Here is a 23,738-nt window from a genome sequence, read left to right as displayed (position 1 = left end):
TATAGAGGTTCCCTGTACCAAGGGTTTCTGCTGAATATGGTTACAAAAATAAATAGGCAGTCGCGGATAATTGTCCAGGGGTACGCGTCCTGCATTCAATGTGTGATTGACTACATGACATCTGGCAGAAATTTTACCGCCAAGGTTCGTAAGTTCGCGCGCGAACTCCGGACCCGTTATCACACACTTAACAAGTCAAAGCTGCTGACCATCAGGCAGCATATTGTTGAGAGAATTCCTGTCCATTTTAAGAAAAGGGTCTCTCCTATTAGCGACTCTATTTCATGTACCCAGAATAATCCTTTTCTGAAGACATTCAAGATTCAATATTTCCGGACCACCTTTCTGTCGTGAGATGTATAGTCACGGAACAGAAGACTCAAGATGCATGCTTTTTTCATGTGCAAAACCTTTCGTGTTCCGACATCAAGGAATTTGAGCTCGTCATTTGTCCAGGGAATCACTCAAAATGAATACAGTACTACCGGGACGGCAAGCATGTTCATTGCAAATACTTTGTACTTCGCCGACACTTCGGAAGACCAAATATGCCGGATGAGACGTTTGTATCTGCTTCGGAGAGTATGTTTTATAGATGTCACAACCTGAATGAGGCTCTGTGACATGGCCGGAATGTATAAATCTCTCCAGTGCAAAGGTGTCGTATAGTGCTTTTATCGACTAGCTCAGGGTCTTCTGGGATGTCATTAAGTTTTCATCGCTTCAAATAAACCTTGGCGCATTTTTTTAACCCAAATTCCATTCCTATTTCTTCAGCGCATCGTTCGAAAAAGTACTTCTGGGAATGGCGATGTGCTCAAGATAGTGGCACTAATCTGAGGCAAAACAGGAGTGGACTCATGGTATTGCCTTGGAAGACACATCTCTGAAAGGTGACCTTGTTAGTTGTCATATGATTTTTTCCAGATGAGATAGTAAATCTGGTTTTTCGAAGCGGCATCAATCTATCCATGCACGTCACGATTATCTAAATAACTGGAAAAAAGTCCTCCAACAAATATTTATTGAAAAAAGATGCACTTAGGTTTCGACATTGTAGGTGAGTACGGGGAAACGGTGAAGGCCTTCAGAAAGGAGTCAGTTTAGGATTTTTGACCATATACGCGGTTGTTTTCAGTATTGTTTCCCGTGGTTCCAATCATGAGGTGAACGCTTACGCCGATGCGAGTTCAGTGTTGCGTTGGAACGTGTTTGGGTCTTAAGGCTGTTGAAACGGGGCGCACAAAAATGGCAAATTCTATGAAACCCTCCAAACTTACCAGCGGTCAATGATAATTCGGTTTTGAAGTTTATAAATGCACTCTTATCATTGTTCCGTGACTGAAAGGGGTTCCATGGTTGTGGAATATGCGCTGGCTATCTACTTTATCAAAACAAATCGAGTAACGCCTAAAAATGAGAGTGAAGTGATTAAATAGACTACATGAATGGAGACTAACGCGATTAACAGCTGTGTTCCTTATTTTGCAATTGTTTATTGAGATGTATTACTTGGCTTCGGAATAGAAAAACAGTAAGAAGTGATAAAATGATGCCGCTGTGAACTCGCTGATAATAATTGATAATAATTTTTCAATTAAAAAATATATTATTTATTCATTTATTTACATATATTGTGTGTGGTAACGTCCAAAACACATATAGAAAATTGTGCATTATGTAGTATCGTAATATATAAATAAGGTCAGTATTTTAAAACCTATTCTCGCTTTACAGAACACTTATATTAATCGCATAAATTTCTTATTTAAAATAGCAACGGAGAAGATGTCGAATTTAGTAAAAAATTTTAGCAGGAAAAATTTGCAAAAAATTATCAAATAACTACATTACCGGCGCTTACTTTTTGCAAACTATTTTCTACGCCCCTATTCATAACGATTAATTATTCTTAGATATCGAGACAGTGCATCTGGAGAGATTCAAGGTACAAAATTAATTACATTATTATTACTGTTATTATCATTTAATTAAATAATTTGAATAATAAATTATTCTACACAGCATACATCGAATTCAGTGAGAACAATAATAATAGTGATAATAATTGAATTAATTTTTTACATTAAATCTCTCTAAGTGCAATGTTTTGATATCGAAGAATAATGAATCTTTGCGAATAAGGTTGTAGAAAATAGTTTGAAAAAGTAAGCGCCAGTAATTTTGTTATTTGTTTATTTGTTGCAAATTTTTTCTGCTAAAATTTGTTACTAAATTCGACGTCTTCTGTGTACAATATTTTCTATTATTTATCTCGATATCCAAAGGACGATGGTCTTCTCTGCAGAAATCTGCAGATGTTATTTTCAATAAGAAATTTATGTGATTAATATAAGTGTTCTGTAAAGCTAGAATAGGTTATAAAACACTTACCTTATTTTTACGATTCTGCGTAATGCACCATTTTCTATATTTGTTTTGGACGTTACAGCAAAACAAGATATGTGAATAAATAAATGAATAATATATATTTTAAATTGCAAAATTATTATCAATTATTATCAGCGAGTTCACTCGGCATCTTCAAAATTCCCGCCAAGAGGAGTGCAAACTTACCGATAGTAGACATGCTTGGTAGTAAGTTCAAGTAACACTAAAACATCAGCATCAAACAGCTGTCAGTTGCTTTGGTCTCCATTCACGTAGTTTGGTTAACTACTTTGTTCTCATTTTCTAGCCGGTACTCAATTTTGTTCGAAAAAGCATATAGCAAGCGTATATCGCACAACCGTGGAAACCCTTTCAGTGACGATAAAACGTTCAGAGTGCATTTTTGAAAACTAGAAACCGAATAATCATTGACCGCTAGTAAGTTTTGAGTGTCATAGATTTTGCCATTCCTTTGCGCCGCAATTTTTATCTTTTATCCTGCTTTTTTGCATACGGCACCTAATTGTTGTCTATTTTGCTGACCAGCGCCGGTTTTTGTAAAAAATGTATATGTTTTGTTTAATAATAAAAAAGGAGAGAGAAACAGAAAAAAATTGCAGTATGTAACAGCATCGACTATTTTATTGAAACAGAATCAGCTATTCTCCCCACTTCTTCGTCTAGGCATGGGCCTTAGCGTGACAAAGGCTTTTTAACGCATCCCTTCTGTATGGAGTCAGTCTGCTTCCTACCTCTTAGCAGTAAAGAAGTTAAATAAAGAAGTCCTGTCTCACAGTTCAGGCACTTATACAAAGAAAAGTTCCATTATTTCTCCAGACCATTACAAAATAGGCGATCCTGCCAGGATCCCGTTTACGATATCCTAGGGAAGAAGTATCTACGGAACACCCCCAGTAATTTCAAACAACGAAAATCTTCGACTCTAACAAGGACTCTACGGATTCTGTTCGCAGCCCAGGCAACGACCACCAGAAGCCGAGACTCCCAAGGCATCTACGGAACCTTGGTAAAAAATCTGACAATCTTCTCATCCCAGAGAGAGCCCGCTGAGCCAAGCGATAAGCCTCTGAAAGAAGCGCATCATCGAGGCACGCCCGATTCAGCCGCACAGCAGCAGGACGTCTACGGCCGTCGAAGTACAATTGTTATCTACCTGGCTGACACGGAACGAGACGAAAGCAGAAAAAAAAGTAAGCATTATTTTAGTTTTAAGATAGTTACGAATCTTCTTCAGATATTTCCTTAGTAGATAAGTCCTTTTCGCATACGTCGAACGGTGATTTATTTGCATCGGCGTTTTCGGTAAGGCTAAGTGAGGAAATATTTCGGTGAATAGGCTGGCGTCAGTAGGTACGACGTTGGTGCTCCACGTCCTCTATCTACTCTAATAAACCGACGATTTACTCTGAATTAACCTTGAGGCATTGTTGTAGCACGATCCCGCAAGTGAAGGGTTTGAAAATATCAAATATTGTAAAATTAATAACGCGATTCGCGACACTCACACCCGACACTCGTAAATAGGACAAACTGGCGTTCCACGCCTATAGGGAAAGTCGTTGCACACAATACCACACACAAACAGACACTTCTTCGGATTCTGATAGCAGTTCACGCGGATTAGACAATCCGTTTAGAACCGCAACCACCATGTCATCAGAAGATTTAAGGAATGGTTTGACCAGTGAAACCACGGATCCACTATTGCTGATCCTAAGCAAATTAAAATTAATCGAGAATGTGCAACGCACCATGAGAACCGACATGAGGATTTTGAACGAGGAAAATTTAAAAAGGGCCAACGAGATAAAGGATCTCGCTAGGATTAGCAATGCCCTTCTAAAAAAGGACGAGTCCATTCGAGAACGTGAATCTTCGGACGAGGAAGTAACACCTGGACCATCTAAAAGAACCATTCAGCCCGCTCCCCTAGTCCCGAATTCCTTAGAAAATGGTATGTGCCAGCAAACGCCACTCGCACATAACAATACACCGAGAAGCGAGCCGCACAGCAGTGTAACGTCAATGCATGAAACAGGAACCTTTAGGCCCGGTGATAACCACCGCATTCCTTAACAGCCGATGCGAGACGGTTGTCTATATGCCCACACGATAATAGGCAGAGTTGTAACGCAGCAGCGAGGCAACCGACGACTTTGAGCCAGTCGCCTACTTCCTTGCACGACGCCACACAGAGACGCAACACAGGTGGAAGGCAACCCTCAAATTCCTTCACTCACGCCTCTCTCTCAGGCAAAAGATATTATCCGCACCGTAGAAGTCCTCAATGGTCACGACGACGTTGGTGTGCACGACTTCGTTGATACGGTTAAGCGTGCGAAGCACAGATGCTCTCAACCAAATCTATTACTAGATTACATCATAACCGAAAAAAATTATTGGGAATGCTAAAAGAGCAATAAGGCATTGTTCTATAAACAGTTATGATGATCTATACAGTGCCCTTAGGACGAATTTAGCAACTACAACTACTCTGGAAACTTGTAGAAGCAGATTAGAAGTTATACGGCAAAAACATGATACTCTAAAAAATTATAATCAAAGATTTAGAAGTGCCTATAACGAGTTAATTTATATAATTCAGTCCGAATACTCGTCGGGAATAGAGCGCAAATTAGCCCTTCAAATGGAGGAAAAATCTGCTACTAAAAGATACGTGATGAACCTCCGAGAAGACGTTAGTAATCAAGTGCGACCTTAGAGCCAAGATGTTTGAATGAAGCTCTGCAGGAGGCACTTGCAGCAGAAGTGTGGTGTAGAGAACGCCTCCGTACAAAAGTTTTGTCGGCGCCTCGACCGCCACAATCCCACAACAACAGACTGCCGATGAGAAGCACGGGATCACCCACAGCACGAAACCAGCAGCCACAAATGCGGAACCAACCCTCCGACGTCCCTAACCATGGATTGCCCTCACAGCAGAGAATTCAAATGACCTGTAACTATTGTAAGAAACCAGGTCACTTTGAGAGACAATGCTCAATCAAACTTAGACAACAGGGTTTTCACAACGGAACGAACCAGAAAAGACCACCGGGAGTAAGGAATATTCTGGATATGGAGGAATCACAAAACCCGTTAGAATGTTACGGAGTAACAGAGGAAGAGCAAAACCAGCTCGACAACTACGAGGAATCTGCAGAGTTTCAGCAATTAGCGGACGATTACAGTCCATACATGGTAGACACTCAGACGGAACTTCCTACAGATTGTTAGTAGATTCCGGAGCCGCGATGAATCTAATAAAGAAATCGGAAGTACCAGCAGAAAGGACACCATTTGATATGAAACAACGTTTTTCCATGGGGAGAGATATACACCATTCAAATCGAGCGGTAAGAATACCATATTTAGGAAAACTACATATGTTCCATATCATTGCTGACGATTTTCCCTTACCAGAGGAAGGTATCATTGGCCTGCCTTTTTTTAACGCGTTTGATAAATACCATTTGACTAGGATCTTTCTTTACGTAAACAATAAAAAGTTACCCCTTTATGAGGACGGAACATTTTTACCACAAAAAATCGAGTACGAAGCAATAGAGCAAATTAAAGAAACAAATAGAATGAGTGGAAAAAAACCAGGTAAACAGGATTCAAGATTTATTAAGCAAGACTAGATTGAAGCACGTAGAGAAAGCGGAAGCTCCTAAATTATGGAAAATAATAGCGGGTTAAAGTGATATTTACAACCTTGAAGGAGACCCGTTTTCATGTACTGATCTAGTGGAACATGAAATCGTTTTAAAAACAGGAAAAATATTAAATTTAAAATCCTACCGTCCTCCTGAATGCCATAAAGAGGAAATAAAAACTCAAATGCATGACTTGAAGGCAAAAGGTGTCATAAGAGATTAAAAATCACCCTTCAATTCACCGATTTGGGTTGTCCCAAAAAAGGAAGACGCGTCTGGTAGGAAGAAATGGCGAATAGTAATCGATTTTCGGAAGGTGAATGAAGATACAGAACAAGATGCTTATCCACTACCCCTCATTGAAGACATTTTGGATCAATTAGGAAATGCAAAATTCTTTTCAGCCTTCGACCTCAGCTCTGGGTTTCACCAAATTCCAATGAATGAGACCTCAAAAAGGTATAAGGCTTTTTCAACACCAGAAGGACATTTTGAATTTAATAGAATGCCCTTTGGACTCAAAAATGCTCTCGCTACTTTCCAAAGGATGATGGACAATGCCTTAAGAGGATTGGTAGGAAAAAAATGTTTTGTTTGCCTCGACGACATTGTCGTATTCGGCTCAACTTTAAAAGAACACAACGAGAACCTATTAAGCCTATTCATAAATTTATAAAAAATTTCTCTCAAATTTGTAAGCCTCTTACAAATCTAACACAGAAGGAGACACCTTTTGACTGGTCAACAAATTGTCAAGAGTCTTTTGCAAAAGGTTAAGACAGTACCTTCTTGGAAGAAAGTTTACAATTCAAACGGACCATCAGGCATTAATATGGCTACACAACGTGAAAGATCCCTCTTCACGATTGTTAAGATGTAGATTACGTTTGAAGGAATATTGTTACACTGTCGAACACGTAAAAGGAAAGGAAAATAAAGCCGCAGATTGCCTATCTAGACTATTTCCAATTCAACAAGAAGAAGATTCTCTACAAAATACACCAGAAGAAGTTGAGCTGGACGTGGAAAGAGGGGAGGAATTAATAGGAGAAGAAACAGCGAGTACGACCAGAGAGGAAAATGCTTTACCACAACCGTCAACAAGTTCTTACCGCCGTCGCATGGATGCAGATCTACTCATCTCGGATGACGAAGAGTTAAAGGATGGAAGAGATAATTTACGCAAAGAATATAAAAAATGGATTACTAATAGAACACCCAGTAGAGAACATGTAAAACCTAACGCAGGTGGAAAGCTCTGGAGAACCATATCCAAGGAACAGAAAGGAAGTCAAGCAACATCTCTATATAAGTTACCTCAATTTAATGAGACCGAGTGGCTGAAAGTATTAGATAAGATAAATGAAGATGCCATGGCCTGCAAGCTATCTATTTCACGATACCACTTTATAGACCCAATGATCACCCCTTTAGAAAAAGTGAAAATAAGGGACTACCTCAACTTCTTGAGCCACAAATATGAAGATCAGCAGTTTCACAAGTGTTACATACCACTTTCAGAACTTACTCAAGAGGAAAAGGGAGAAATCATAAGTATGCCCAGTATGTCAATTACAAAAGACAGTAAGAATTAAAAGACAGTGTGAAGCAATCATCCCAGACACGCCTGTCAACCCTAACGACAAAATAGCCATGGATATCTTCGGTCCATTGCCTTTGACACTATTAGGGCATGAATACATCCTCAGCATACAAGATATGCTCACAAAATACTTGATATTAATAGCTCTGAAGAACACGGAATCGGAAAGTATTATAGAAGGGTTATTTGATTATTACATATACATATTCGGCGCACCTAAAAATATCCTAACAGACCAAGGACAAAATTTCATATCCGAACTAGCACAGAACTTTGAAAACCTGTTTAGAATTAAGCATATAAAAACTACAGTTTATCACCCACAAAGCAATGGAGCCCTTGAGAGAGCCCACTTGACGATTAAGAATTTATTAAAAACAAGCATCGAGGACCATAACACAGAATGGGATCATAACCTGAAAATAATTTGCATGGCATACAACACTATGAAGCATGACGGTACAGGATACTCACCCTTTAAACTGACCTTTGGAAGAGAGGCCAATTTGCCCTCAATGCTAAGCACAACACCTAATGTCAAGTATGAAGAACTACTTGACCTATGCAAGCGTAGACATGAACACTACCTCAAGAAGGCTAAGGAGAAAATAGAAACACAAAAGCTCAAATACAAAAAACTGCAAGACTCGAGAATTGCCATACCGCAGGGAATCTATGAACCCGGAGATCTTGTCAAACTTATTAACAACCATCAAGATAACAAACTCTCTCCTTCATGGAAAGGACCAGCAGTAATTGTAGAGAAACAAGAAAACAACAACTACACTGTACTTTGTAACGACAAACGAACTAGGATACACGCCAGTCAACTTATGCCTTATTATCGATAATTTTCCAGATGAATTTGGCACTGTTCATCTTGTTACTACTGAGTGTAGGCGAAGCGGAAATCAGTACAAATTCATATTCCTATCCCAGAAACAGAGATTTACGAAATTAAACATTTTATACCTATTCCTAAACAAATCCGTTCAGTCTTCCTAGCAATAATCCCAGACTACGAATACCTACTAATGGGACAAGGACACACAACATACGTACCGACCGACAGAATATCTTTAGATAATTGTAAACACTACGGCGAAATTAAAATGTGCAAACGAATGCAACCCACTTACCTGATGTCAGAAACGCATAGTTGTGAGAATAGCATATTAAGAACGAATGTGAAAAGCATTAGTGACGAATGTAAATATTCCCCCTTTAAAATTATTAACATTGCTTTTATAAAACTTACTTACTGATATATTTTGATCCCCCATAAGCCAAATGATGTTGATGTGCTGTGTGAATCGGGACACGATAAAATTAAAATTCAGGGTCCAACGAACATTGTAAGCAAAGATAAATGTATACTAAATGGAATGATTATTGTATTGAAATTAAGTCCAACGAATACTCTTGTCAAAGAAATTCATTATAGAAAGAACTTATCGCTACCATATACTCATGACCAACTAGACTCTATAAAAGATAAGTTAATACCAACAACTCAGGAAATTAGGTCCTTTAATTTAAACAATCTAAAGCAATCGGTCGATGACATCGAGAGCGCAGTAGAAAAAGTCAGTAGGGACAGACGAACACGTACCTCGAGTGAACATGCGACTAACTGGGTACACTACCTAGGCTACCTTGCTATTGCGATAGTCATAGAGTTCGTAGGCTACAAATGCAACGTGCTTGCACTATTCTCTAAATGTATACCGAGAAAGATTTGTTTCTTCTGTGTCAAAACTGAAGCGCATCTCCAACAGTACATTATACCGCTGCTCCTATATTAGATGATAGAGATATGGATTGTAGAATCCAAACTACTGCTGTTAAATTAAGACCTATCAGAAAGGTTTATAGACCAAACCCGATCTAAAAAGGGGATTGTAACAGCATCGACTATTCTATTGTAACAGAATCAGCTATTCTCCCCACTTCTTCGTCTAGGCATGGGCCTTAGCATGACAAAGGTTTTTTAACGCATCCCTTGTGTAGGAAGTCAGTCTGCTTCCTACCTCTTAGCAATAAAGAAGTTAAATAAAGAAGTCCTGTCTCACAGTTCAGGCACTTATACAAAGAAATGTTCTATTATTTCTCCAGACCATTACAAGTGACACTTAGTGTGGATTCTCCCAGCATTCTCATCGACACTCGTGAAACTCAAAAGGCCGGAGCCGTGGGGCGCGTCGAATGGCCAGTCAAATTGCTCCTAAATCATGACCCTTTTCTTGTTATGAGATTCAGATCAGTTATAAAAACTCGAAGTATGAAGGCATGAATTGATTCAATTTTAATCAGCAGAATTAGTTTATTTATATAATTAGAAGAAAGTGAATTCAAGATTCATGAAAATCGGTTAATATTTGCAGTAATAATAGAAATTTTAAAGTGCACACGAAAGTATGGCCAGATACGTCGCACAGTGGGAAAAAAGCACCTTTTTTGGACACAAATTGGCCGACAGTGCAATTCTTAACAGATTTTAATGTTTTCTTTTAGAAACGACCTTAAGGCTTCCAGTTATAACAAGTGACTGCGGACATTTTAATTCGACTTAACGTAAATTTTTTATTTAACAACAAAGTTACAACTTTTTGTTGCTAAACTTTTCCGTGATACCATTTTTTCAAAAACTTTTAAATTTATTAAAAAAGGTCATAAACCAATTAAATAAGTAACTAAAAATAATTTCCAGTGGGTAAGAGTAAATACAAAAATTTTTAATAATGTTATAAACAAATTAATTCACAAAAGTTATTTTGTCGTGATTCATAATGATTAGCTAATTTTAACCCATAGCTTTTGCACAAAGTATCACAGATAATGATGTTCGTTTACAATAAGTTAAGAATAGATAATAATTGCCAATTATTTAAACAATTTAATAAACAAATGCACATTTGGCCCATTTTTTCATGAATATGATTGGTTTTTTTGTGGAATCAATTCGAAATGTCTTGCGAAAGACGCTTTGCTATTATATTTTTAATAGTGAAGAAAACTGATAATCATTCAAACAATTTTTATAAACAATTGCACATTTTGACCATTTCTTCATATATATATAGGCTTGATTTTTTTTTTTGCGGAATCAATGTCAAATGTCTTGCAAAAGAATACTTGCTGTCATATTGTTTATAGCCATTCGTGCTTCAGTGAGTGAAAATCGAGCTCACTTATTGGTGATCAGATCTTGATCCAAACCGGTTATTTAAGCAACCGATTTAACTTTTCCCAAAAAGAAACGTGCAACATTTCCGGTATTTGTTTTTCAATAACCCTGCTTCACCACATCAAATGTTAAACCCAATTTGGATTTTAATTGTATCTGAATACATTCCGTTCTTGATTCTTTCATTTCCTTTTTTTTTCCTTTTTTCTTGCGGACAACTTTCTAAAATCCATATACCAGGAAACATGTAACAAATATTCCAGAATACGAATGCAGGCATGCAACGTCGAGAGACCAAATTTATAATGTGCCTCATTGCATAGAATTTTAGCTACATATGGTAAGTTGTTAACATGTTTTGATCCAACTCCACAAATATTGCAGCGAGAAGATGCTTTCTGTCCAGTTAGAATATTACATACCTTTCCATCAATCATCGTACACTTCAAGTCAAAGCTGATATCAAAACTCATTCCACTGACACCAATGGAATAGGTACGAACTTTTTCCAGCAGCTTTATGTAATAGTTGTACTCTTTCTTTACAAGAGAATCAGTTTCTTTAAGGAAATTAAATTTAATTGTCCTACAAAAATTGACAGATGAAGGTGTTTTGTTCGTCCAAATAATATCATCATCTGCTTTTAATTGAAGAGGAACGAAGGAAATCAAAAAGAAAGATTTATCCGTGAAAAGGCTCGTGTGATAGCTGATGTTTTCTTCACTCTCAGAGTAACTGTTATAAGTTTCATCTTTTGCATCCACATCATCACTCTTCTTTGACCACTTTTGCCGTGTCATCTGATGCGCGAAAGCACCGTCCATACCCCACTTTCCAAAGAGCACTAGTTTTTTAACAAAAAGATTAGCGAGATCATCGTTTTCCTTTGCAACAAGATTCGCTTAACTGTATGACACAGTAAACTTATGAAATGGACACTTGCTCCTAAATTAGATGTCTCTATATGCTCACCGTTTTCTGGATAACAAGCTTTTTTCGCTTCGGAGATCTCTAAATACGGCGAATATGAATCACTGCCAGTTATTTCTTTATTGTACTTTGTTAGCTTTTCATATTTACTCTTCGACAGACCTAAATCCACGTACATCGCTAAGATTCTTTGCAATTTATTCTCGTCATCATCTTCCTTACGAAACTGCGTCCCAGATTCGCTATCGGACTCATTTTTGATCAATGAAAGTGCTTTGGATAATTCTTGCTTGCTATAATTTGAAACAAGTTCTTGGACGCGCCTTTTCTTCGTCTTTTCGGATGCATCTTCTTATGATAATTGTGGTCTTCCTCTCTTTAGAACATTAGTTAAACCTTTTTCTTTTGGATAGGTGGGCAAGGAAAAGGTACCTTGAACTTTGCTTCTGAGAATGCAGCATGATTTTGAACAAACAATGCTTTTTTTCTACAGACACTTTTCCATTTTCTTATATATAAAGGCATAAAAGAGTCAACCAATTTTTTTCTTATAACAATTAACTGACTTTCATCAAAAAAAGACGTAGCATTAATCTTATCCAAAGTCAAATCTACTTTGTTACATTTTGATTGCGGATCGCTATTCTAAATGATGTCAAATAAGTGCTGATTTTTTATTCAGTATTCTATGTTAAAAAATACTTCGAAGGATTCTCTCAATATCTCCGTAGAAACACGCAGTCTATTTGTGAACGTCTTTCATGAAGCAAAATAAAACAAATGCAGAAAAAGAAATCAACAACGACTTGAAGTTGCTCCTGCTACATTCAACAGTTGAATCAGTCAGCAAAGAGTCTTTTGCAAAACATTTTGCATTGATTCCGCAAAAAAAATCAGAGCTATTCATGAAAAAATGGTCAAAATGTGCATTTGTTTATAAAAATTCTTTCAATAATTGGTAATTATTATCTATTCTTAACTCATTGTAAGCGCACATCATTATCTGTGATACTTTATACAAAAGCTATGGGTTAAAATTAGCTAATCATTGTGAATCACGAAAAAATCGTAGCGCTTCAAATCATACGGAACGAACTATCCTTTCATTGACATGAGATTCATGCCGGTTACGAAAAGTAACATTTGAAAGGAGGACTGGATTGAGTTGTAATTACCAGAATTAGTTGTCTCGATATAATTGAAAGAAAGATAAAAAAATATACATGAAAATCAGTTAATAATTGCCGTAAGAATGGAAGCGCTGAAGTCCATACAAAACTGTAGCTTTGCCGGCAATTTGACACCGAGTTTGATACCTATTCCTTCAAGCTTAATAGTAATTACTTAATCTAAACTGCTTATCAATAAGTCTTATTAAATTCAAATAATAAGTGTTACTAAATTAATTAGCACATTGCTAGTTAGCTATGTGAGAAAAGCTTACAAAAGCAATTACTAACAGACTTTTGTGGATATAACTGATCATTTTCATCTTCTGCATTTGAATTTCAAATGATCAACATTGATATAAGAATAAATAAAAAATATGGTTAAGAAAATGAGTCTTAAATGTTCTATCCACATATAAACAGAAAAAAATATTCAAATGTATGTTTTTGAGAGATTAAATGCATCCTCGAATCGCAAATTTCTACGCCATTATATTCGGTAAATATCACTTTGCGAATCTCCAGGATGAAAACCCAGTTTCGGTCAAATATTTAAACTGAAAAGAAACAGCATATTCTGGTAATTAATCCACTTACTTTTGTTGGAGATAGATCTTCTTAATCTTTATACAGTTTCCACATATGGTAAATTGTTGTATTGATGACAAATGATACTTGAAAAACTTCTGTCAAAATTATTATATTTTTTGAAGCGCTATCACATACACGCGCACACACATACACACGCGCAACTGTCTAAAATTGTAAATTGTAGAAAATTTGTATAAAGTGTACGAGATTCAAAATAGTTGTGTCAACTTCAAACGTTACAAAATACATTGTCCCGTTAATTAAAGTTTTATTAATTATCATTGACAAACAACATTTAGTGAATGCGTGTGTGGGTTTGTAAAATATCTGAAGCGCTTCGAAAAAGAGAATAATCTTGACCGAAAATTTTTAAATATCATTTTTCATTCATGGAACAATTTATGTGAAAACTATATAAAGGTAAAGAAGACATAACACCAATAAAAGTAAGTCGATTAATTACCAGAATTTGCTGTTTTCTGGAAATTTAGATATTTCACCGAAAACTTGATGCGAACTTGGGAACTCGCAAAGTGAAATTTACCGAATATAAAGGTGTGCAAATCTGAGATTCAAGGATGCTGTACATCTCTCAAAAACTCATATTTTGAACCCCATTTTTCAGTTATTCTTTTTTCAATGTTCATCGATTGAAATTCAAGTGAACAAGATAAAAATGATAGTTTGTATCGACAGAAGTCAGCTAGTAATTGCTTTAGTAAGCTTTTTCACATTGCTAACTACCAAACTGTTAATTAATTTAGTAAAGCTAATAATTCCAATTTAATAATACTTCTTGATCAGCAGTTTAGATTAAGTACTTACTATTCAGATTGAGGGAGTAGGTGTCAAACTAGGTGTCAAGTTGTCGGCAAAGCTACACTTTGGTATTGGCTTCACCGTTTTCATCCTTACTACAATTATTAACCGATTTTCAGGAATATTTTTTTCTCTTTCCTTCCAATTATATTCAGAAAACTAATTATGGTAATTAAAATTGAATCCAGTCATCCTTTCAAATGTTAAGTTTCGTAACCGAACTGAATCCCATGTCAATGAAAGAAGAGTTCGTTACATATGATTCGAAACGCTACGACGTATCCGGCTATACTTTCTAATGGTCTTTAAAATTTCCATTATTACTGCAAATATTAACTGATTTTTATGAATCTTGTTTTCAATTTCTTCCAATTATATGATTAAGCTAATTCTGCTAATTAAAATTGAGTCAATCCATGATTTCATATTTTGAGTTTTTGTAATTGATCTGCATCTCATAACTATGAAAGGGTTTCGATTTACGAGCAATTCGACGGGCCCCAGGATGCTTGCCTCTGGTGTTTCACGAAGGCCGATGAGAATGCTGCGAGAATCCACAATGAGTGTCACTACAATTTATCTCTATTGTTCTCACTTTTTTTATGAATGAACAAAATGTAAACCTTTTTTTCATAAACCGCCACTGGTCAGCAAAATAGACCAACATTTAGATGCCGTTTGCAAAAAACCAAGAAAAAATATTTAAAATTTCGGCTTTAAAATGAAATCCCGTTTCGCCAGTCGAAAAATCCCCTAATACCTTAGTGTTCCATCCCGTTAATTATTACGTTGACGTAGAAAGAGCTTCTGGCGCAACGTAATTTGTTCCCTTTTTTAATCACATTGAAGCCTTTTGAAATGCCTGCACTCAAAGACCGTGCAGGAATTCCGTATCCTAGTTTAAAATTCTTCCACAACATTTAGCTTTTCGTTTTCCAGTTAATGGAAAAAGATTAGAAAAGATTCAATTTATTTGAAATCTTTCGAACACAGAAGGAATCAAACAAGTTATTACATTTATAGGTCCTGTTTAAGTCATTTGATGTATTTCCGGCCTACCAAAAGACTCACCAACTTGGAAAGTTGCACAAACAGTATTTATGTTTTGGCTCACCCAATTACTTACCAATTATTTTGAATTTTGTTCGTTTACTGCGGTCTACAAAATGAAGTAGAATATCTTTTTTTAACAAGAAAATGTCGGTAAATTAGACATACAGATAAATGTTAAGAGAAATGCAGGAAGAATGTCGGAAAATGGTAAAATGCATGTTTTTCACTCCCTGGTTGAGAGGGGATATTTCTGATGCACGAGGTGTGTTCAAAAAGTAAGGTGACTTTTCAATTTTCGCGGACTACGTACATTCAAGTTTTAAATTTTTTGGTTTGTTGTATTGGTACACTCGTCGCGATCATATGTTCACAGTTTTGACTATATAGCTCCTGTTATTTTTTCTGGAAGAGGCGTAGAAGGTTAGAAGGGTTTGGTGTGCTCGGCGATTTTCTTCTTTCGAAAAAAATGGCGCAAAGAAATTGCATTAAATTTTGTGTGAAAAATGTAATCCAGTGCTCTAAAACTCTTGAAATGTTGACAGTTGCATACGGTGAGTCTACTCTGAGTAAGAAAAATGTGTATAAGTGGTACAAGCTGTTCCAAGAAGGCCGAGAGGATGTCGAAGACGAACCTCGCCCTGGACTCACTGTCTTCTTTGATTACAGTGGCGTAGTGCATCAGGAATTCTTACCACAAGTTCGTACGGTCAATAAGGAATATTACCTTCAAGTTATGCGCCGCTTGCTAGAGGCGATACGCAAAAAACGTCCGGAACTTTGAAAAAACAATTCGTGGCTTTTGCATCACGATAATGCACCTGCTCATTCATCGTTGCTTGTGAAAGATTTTCTGATCAAAAACAGCACCACAGTCATGCCTCACCCTCCATATTCACCGGATTTGGCCTCCAGTGACTATTTTCTTTTCCCAAAACTGAAGAGACCCATGAAAGGACATCGATTTTCAACGATTGAGGAGATAAAAACTGCATCGCTGAAAGAACTCAAGGCTATACCACAAAATGATTATCAGAAGTGCTTCGATGATTGGAAAAAGCGTTGGCACAAGTGTATTATATCTGAGGGGGATTACTTTGAAGGGGACAACATAAATATTGAGGAATAAATGAATTTTTTTGAGAAAACCATAGAGTCACATTATTTTTTAAACACACCTCGTACATACACGTACTAAATTTTAAATAAATTGAAGAGCAATAGATAATCTTAAGGACAAGAAGTTCTTAAATGAACCTGCATTTAACTGCATAATACTATAAAGGAAATAAAACAATATTGTTAGAGTAGTGTGCTCACCCGACCAAAATGATGCCACATTAGATAGTCCAAAACACCTTGGGTCATACCCTGGGATCTGAGGTGGCGAACATTTAACTTCTGGTAACCCCATTCAATCCATCCAGCCTGCGTAGACACACAATTAATCAAACAGAGTGCATTTACTTTTTCGGGGTGTGCTAATGCAAAACGTGCAAGAATATTTCCTCCTGCACCAACACCAAAACCTATAACTGACTTTAAGCCAAAATGGCCTAAAACAAACAGCAATTGTTCCGCCAAATCGTCCATAGAAGGATAAGTGTAACTGAAACAAAGAGAGAAAAGCGTATCAATACAACATTTACCATTATTTGAAAGTACAACAAATATTGAACATATTAAATAATTAAGTTTATTATCTTAAACACAAAAATGATATGATTTACGGTTCCAACAATATTACACGTGTTTAGTCTTAGTTATTTACTTCAATGTAATGAAATTTTAAAAATGTCGTAGCTTATTATTATTTTATTCCGAACTTTTACTCGCGTGAACCCGGCTATACATCATAGCCACGGACTAAGTCAAGTGACTAATGAGATTAGGATGTCATAAGGTAATTTAACACGATGCTTGAAACCTCATGCGATGATGCTGTGTGTATACAACTACAAGCGGCCTTGAGCGCTGGAGGTGACAACAGTGACCTCTGGATGCTTTCTTAAAGCTACCATCTGCCACTACACAGGATCTTAGTCGCTTGCTACCCTACTGACCCCTTAATGTTCAAGGTGTTCAGTGCATCTTGCGTACACATTGCCTATAGCCGAAGTCATAATTGGATAAATAGATGCGTGATTCACTTTTCCCCATATGGTCTTGACTTCATGCTTTAACTCGCTATACTTATGGACCTTGGTTGTATAGGTTGGCTGCAAATTTCGGTCATGTATCAGAAAGTATCGATTTTGTTGCCCTTAATGCACTAATTTTCTTGTACCGACGCAGTCTGACTGTAAGAACATCAATTCTCTGCCCTTGGGAGTCCATAATCTCATCCAATAATGCTGGTATTAATCTATCGATATGCCGAGGGTGGATCATTTTAGTAACATGTTTTATCAGTTTTCTAGTTTTATTCCTCTTCTACGACAAAAACTGCATTTTTAGACCTAGTCCTGCGGCCCAACGTTCTACCGGTTGCCACAGCTGCGCAATATACAAGAGTTTGCACCTCTAAAGCAGTTTGTGCTACATTCAAATACGTAGGTAAAACGTTGCTGTCAAGGTGTTCTATTAGTGCACGCAAATCCTTTGTAATGTTCATTTTGGGCAGAGAAAGCGTTATTGTTAGTTCTGCTTATCTGAAAACTACTAAATCAGTTCCAAAATTCCTTTCAAAGGTTCTGTAGTTTTTCTGCGATTTCCCTATCCACGTCATCATTACTAATATCAGGATGTGGCTCTAATGGATACGGTACATGATTTTCATTATTTCTAGCACATATGCCGTCACCTTCAATTAAATATTCGTTGTCCACATCTTCCAAGGGGAGTTTATCAATAGGAAGCTGCTGCTCCACTTCTATTTTCATAGCAGATATTTTAACAGCCAAAAGCAATCTGTTTACAGATATTGAGCGCTTTTGGTCTGCCAGATTCTGCTCATCTATTTTTCTTGCTAGCTCTGGGTATTCAATTAAGAAGAGTCTATGATGATCTCTCCTTAAACTTTGCTAACATTTCTCTGCCAAAAAATAAAGGCGCATAATATCTCTATTTATATGGTATATCCATTTTCGTCGCTTTTTTGGTTGCTGAACCTCTGTTTCTGCCTTTGGATGTATAAGGCCATCCACCTCTGGACGTTGTGGTGGTTTTGGATCGTCAACAGGTTGAGGAAGAACAGCAATTAGGCCTTCTTGTATTGTGACGCGACTTCCGCTAACTGATGTTAATTTCCGTTGTGTTTCCATGCCAAATCAACCTGTTGTTTAATCTCCATTGCTCGGTCTTTTGTTATGTGTAGATTAGTCCTGATGTCCTTCGCCTTAGTGATAAGATCTCTCAGTGCGCCTTTTTGTATATTAGGGTAATTTGCAGCAAATTTCGTTCTTAAATTGTATCCTTTTTCCATTTTTGTTTCAAACTTCGCACTTTCGTAATAGATACGCACCAATTCCTCTTGCATTGCGGTATACCACTTGATGCTATCCCATGGTATTTTTGTCGAGGTGGTTGGCTGAACATAGCTAATGCTAGCCAAAGTATCCTCAGCAGGCCTGCATTCTGTGGGCCCAGCTGTGGCTCCAGAGGGGCTCCGATGATCCTCGAAAAGCGAGAAGCGTTTCAAAATCTTCAATATACTCTCTATTATTATTGATGAATGTTGGTGTCCTTCTTAGTCCGTTTTCTCTTCGATATCAGCCTATCTGGCATGGAAAATCCTGTCAGTAGCAGTGCTACCGCCAACTAGCCGTCAAAATCATGAGAGGAAAGCTTGAGCCCTACCGCGTCATCAACGCGAGAACACCTTCGGTAAGGCGATTATAAAAAACATTTCTGTGTTGAAATGTTGTCACAGGCTTATACTGCCCAATATTTCGAAGGCATTTTTTTGGTTAGAGTAGGATTTTTATTTGATCATTTTGCACTGGCTGTCCCGGTATATATCATCAGTTACGGACGCTTTTTTATAATGCAATCAAGTGATCTGATGAGAGCAGTCTGCCCAAAAATATTGGACAAAGCCTGGTTTTTACCCCACTATTGACGGACTGGGTTGCAGTCAAATACACGATGGGGGAACCTACAGCTTAAAGTGGGTTCCGAACCACCAGAACCTCAGTGAAGGTACATTGAAAAATGTATAGAGGTACCGGCTCAGGGATCGAACCCCGGACCTCTGAGGTGAAATCCGAGTGTCTGACCAACTGAACCACTGAGGCTCAGTTATTATTATCATTATTATTATTATAAAATTTTAAATATTGTCATCGGCTTAAGATGGTTACTGCCCAACATGTCGAAAGCATTTTTTGGTTTCGAGTTTAATTTTATTTGATTATATTCCACTGGGCTGTCCCGATATATATCATCAATCACGAAGGGATTTTTATAATGCAAACAAGTTATCTGATAAGAGAACTCTGACGTCCTTGGGACGTCCTATTTCAGGCTAATCAACGTCTCATAAGACGTACAATGTCCTTAAGATGACCTGAAGACGTTTTAAGGACATGGACGTTCTCGGGACATCTTTCATACTGCACGGAGGAAAATAGATATTGAAAAGCAGATATTAAAAACTTTGATATTTAACCATAATACATATATATTACGGCATAATATTTAATATCTTCTATTCAACATACAAAATATTAAAGGGAAATATCTGTTATATTAAAAGTATAAAATATGTGATATTAAAAATTAATATCTAAGATATTAAAAAAGCTAAATTTTATCGGAGCAAGGTCGCTGACGTGTGACGTGGCGACAAAAGATTTTGTCCGTATCTTGAGCTTTCATCGTGTGTATTGTGGTTTTTCGTATATCTATTGCACTATAAGTTTTGGTTGAAAATGGAATAAATGTTTTTGGATATGTTACAATTTTCTCAAGAAAATGAGGATTCAGGAAAATGCTTGAGGATTCACATTTTCAAAACAGAGGACTACGATATTAACATTCTTTGGCATTTTATAGAAAATGGCATGCTTTACAGGTAATTTTTGCAAAATTAAAAAATATTTCTTGACTATCTTAGATTCTGCCCTTTAATATCTTGGATATTGTGAATTAAAATCTTCTTTTTAATATTTACGGATGCTCTACTTCAGTATCTAGATTTCTATCCCATAGTTAAATCGCTAAGATATTACCTATTAATATCTAGATAGTCTTTGCTAACATCTATTTTTCTCCGTGTGACAAGAGAAGTTTTAGGGGCATCCCTAGGATGACCAAAAGACATGATATAAAATACGTCTTAGATATGTCCCAAAGACGTCTCTAGGACATCTTTAATTTGTTTTCCCACTGGGCAAACAAGGAATTCTCCTAAAATTCTAAATTGTTTAATTTCATAATTTAACCACAAAATATAAACGTCTAAATACAGAATCAAACAAAAAGCTTTTTCAAAAAATGGTCTGGTTCTTGTTTTATTCCAATTAATTGAAAATGGATGCATTTTATGAGCCTGGAAAGGAGTAAGCTTCCACTATGAGTGTACCCATGGCGAACGAAATAACGGCGTGGTTCATTTTATGATGAAACAGTGAGAGGTCCAAAGTGCAGGTGCGTAACGAGGGGGGTGTGACACCTCCTCTTCCCCCAACTTGTTCTAGGATATTTCATTAATAAAATCAAGCAACGTACAAGGAATATCGGTAATTTTAGGTAAAATCGTAAATTTTTAAACATTCTTAGGCAAGACATGTTAAAGAATGAAAAGTGAATTTGGATTTTCTTACAAAGAAAGAAATATCGACGATTTGTACTTTTGTCTAAATTTTTATTTAAAAAATGGCACTAAATTCTACATAATTCCTATAAATTTAATCAAAATCAGTTAAAAACGTCTGATATGTAGTATTTTGAAGAAAAAATAAGGTCACACAGAAATTAGGACACCTAACAATTATGACGAATAGAAATATGGGTAAAGAAAACTTATTTACAGTTAAAATTCAAGCATTTAAAAATTGTCGCAAATGAAAATTGTGACAAACGTAAATTATGTACGATAACTATTCGGGTACATAAAATTGATGTAAAATGCTTCTTGAGGTAAATAAAAATTAGACTAAACAAAAAGTAGTGCTTGCAATCGTGAGTCTTCTTGCATCTCACGTTTTCGGGTGCTTGATTAGAGGGAGTCCCCTTGCCTCTCATGTTTTGGGGTGCTTGATCAGCGTGAGTACCCTTGCTTCTCACGTTTTGGGGTTCTTGATTAGCGTGAGTCTGCTTGCCACTCACGTGTAGTTATAGGCAACATAATGGACAAGATGTTATCGGAAATGCTCAGATTGTTGTACACTCAATTCTCGAAAGTTAGCCAACCGAGGACGAAAACCATTACCAGCATTTTTGATGATTTTGGTAGGAATCAGAGCGTATTAATCAATTATTTTTTGTTGCAAGTCTGCTCAATTCTGAGGTTTGGTATTAAACACTCGATCTTTTAGATAAACCAAAGAAAGTAGTCCAGAGTTGTTAATACAGGTGATCTAGCTCGCAATTCAATTGTGCTTCTACGTCCAATCCACCGATCATCAAACACTGTATTTAAGTTCTCGCGAAAGTCTCGTCCGTAGTGCGGCAGAGCAACATCCTGTTGCGACCAATGAAACCAATGAAACGGTTGTGTCATTAAAGTTTTCCCCAGTAATCTCTCTTATTGTAGGAACTATTTCATTTCACGGCATCATCTCATACCTATCAGCATTTAAATGACCCTTCATGAAAAAATGGTATTATTTTTCATTGTTGAATATTCCAGCCCAAGCGTTCAATTTTTGTGGATATTGCGACTTCTCTTCTCATGTCCAATGACGGTTTGCATCTGCCCAATATCTACAATTATGCTTATTTTCACCTCAGTTCAGTTGAAACATTTTTTGAACGAACCAAAAATTGGTCTCTGAAAAATGTAAGGCAAAGACAACTTACTTATGTATTGTGCTTTAAGGGCCTTACGTATAGAACTATGCGGAACTTTGGTAAGTACTAACAAAACACGCAATGATTTCTCCTTATTTCCTGTTGACCTTGGTCTTCCTGATCTAGGTACATCTGTTACAGTACCTCAACCATGGAACCTTCTAATAGTTCATTCAATGTTTGATGTTGCCATTCCATTTGTTCCACCTCTACAAAATTAGATGAATAGTTTTTTCACTTCCATGTAAGATCGCGTTACTACACCCCAGCCTCTTATAATGAGAAGCGCTAATTTGAAAATGTACAATTCTAAACAAGTTTTGTGCGGAAAACGACTATCCGAATTATAAACAAATTTTGTGTGAAAATTTGTATAAATTTCCTATTGTAAAATGAAGAAAGCAATTCAACATTGCTTCTTTTTTTCAAAAATTAAAGAGTATAATAGAAAAGTGGAATGTTTCACAGATAAATGCTGTAGCTATAGGTTTGTAAAATGCAAAATGACTTACAATAATAAATCACTTTAGAAGAAAGAAAATTTACTACACTCAACTCGTTATTCCTGATAAAAGGCTGAATTCGATTCTATTTTATAACAAAAAAGTTGCAGCGTGACCTTGTTAATTATATTGTCAGAGCAAGAGGGAGAGCGGAAGAGAGACAGGGACAGAGAAAGAGGGAGGCAGGGAGAAAGATAAGAACAGAGGAGTGAGGTAGAGAAAGTGAAAGGGGGAGGGAAACAAAGGAAGAGGGAGGACGGCGTGGTGAAAGAGGGAGGGAGATGACATATGACCTGAGTACATTTTTGAACGTAAAATTTACCGCTCTTTCCATTGTCGACGTCAAATAAGGGGATTCCGACTTTTTTTAAAGTTAACCTTAAAATGACCTCGAAGGATATGTCCAAGGTTATGTCTAAGATCACATCTGAATGAACCTTGCTAAAATAAATAATTAAGTGCGTTATGAATTATTTATATAAACTGTGCTTCTCAGATGTTTCAAAATCTTCCTTTAGTTTAAATAACCTTTGAGTGACAATCAAGGTCACTCATGACCGATTGCTAACGTTCTTTAAGAGTATTGCTACTAAAAAAACGGTTGAGCTTGAAATAACCTTAAAGTTCATCGTCAAGGTCAAAACCTTGGGTCAAGCGTAAAAACTGGGAGTTTTTTAAACAAATTTAATCAAAATGTTTTAGACAAAAGAAAATATACTTTACTTACTCATCAGGTAATGTGGGGGCACCTTCTTCTTGTCCTGGGGCGTTCACGTGATAAACGCAAAAGTTTTCTAGCAGAACACGCATATCGATGTAATTGAAAAATGCCTGGAAGCTCGAGATATCTGAAAATAGACC

The 23,738-nt window shown here is 36.7% G+C and overlaps 1 protein-coding gene across 2 annotated transcripts in view; it reads right to left on the bottom strand.

Moving 5' to 3' along the window:
• The window catches only part of LOC117177735 (protein NDRG3-like), a 443,874-nt gene that overhangs the window by 260,028 nt on the left and 160,108 nt on the right, over window positions 1–23,738 (bottom strand). For both annotated transcript variants that reach the window (XM_033368635.1, XM_033368634.1), the window contains exons 4-5: window positions 23,605–23,725; window positions 16,741–17,029 (exon numbers count right to left, since the gene is read on the bottom strand). In XM_033368635.1, the coding sequence (XP_033224526.1) occupies window positions 16,741–17,029; window positions 23,605–23,725 (410 nt within the window). The remainder of the gene's footprint in view (window positions 1–16,740; window positions 17,030–23,604; window positions 23,726–23,738) is intronic.

Source organism: Belonocnema kinseyi, chromosome 8 (genome assembly GCF_010883055.1).
Source record: "Belonocnema kinseyi isolate 2016_QV_RU_SX_M_011 chromosome 8, B_treatae_v1, whole genome shotgun sequence".
Classification (NCBI taxonomy): domain Eukaryota; kingdom Metazoa; phylum Arthropoda; class Insecta; order Hymenoptera; family Cynipidae; genus Belonocnema; species Belonocnema kinseyi.
This window is presented reverse-complemented; position numbering and strand designations above follow the sequence as displayed.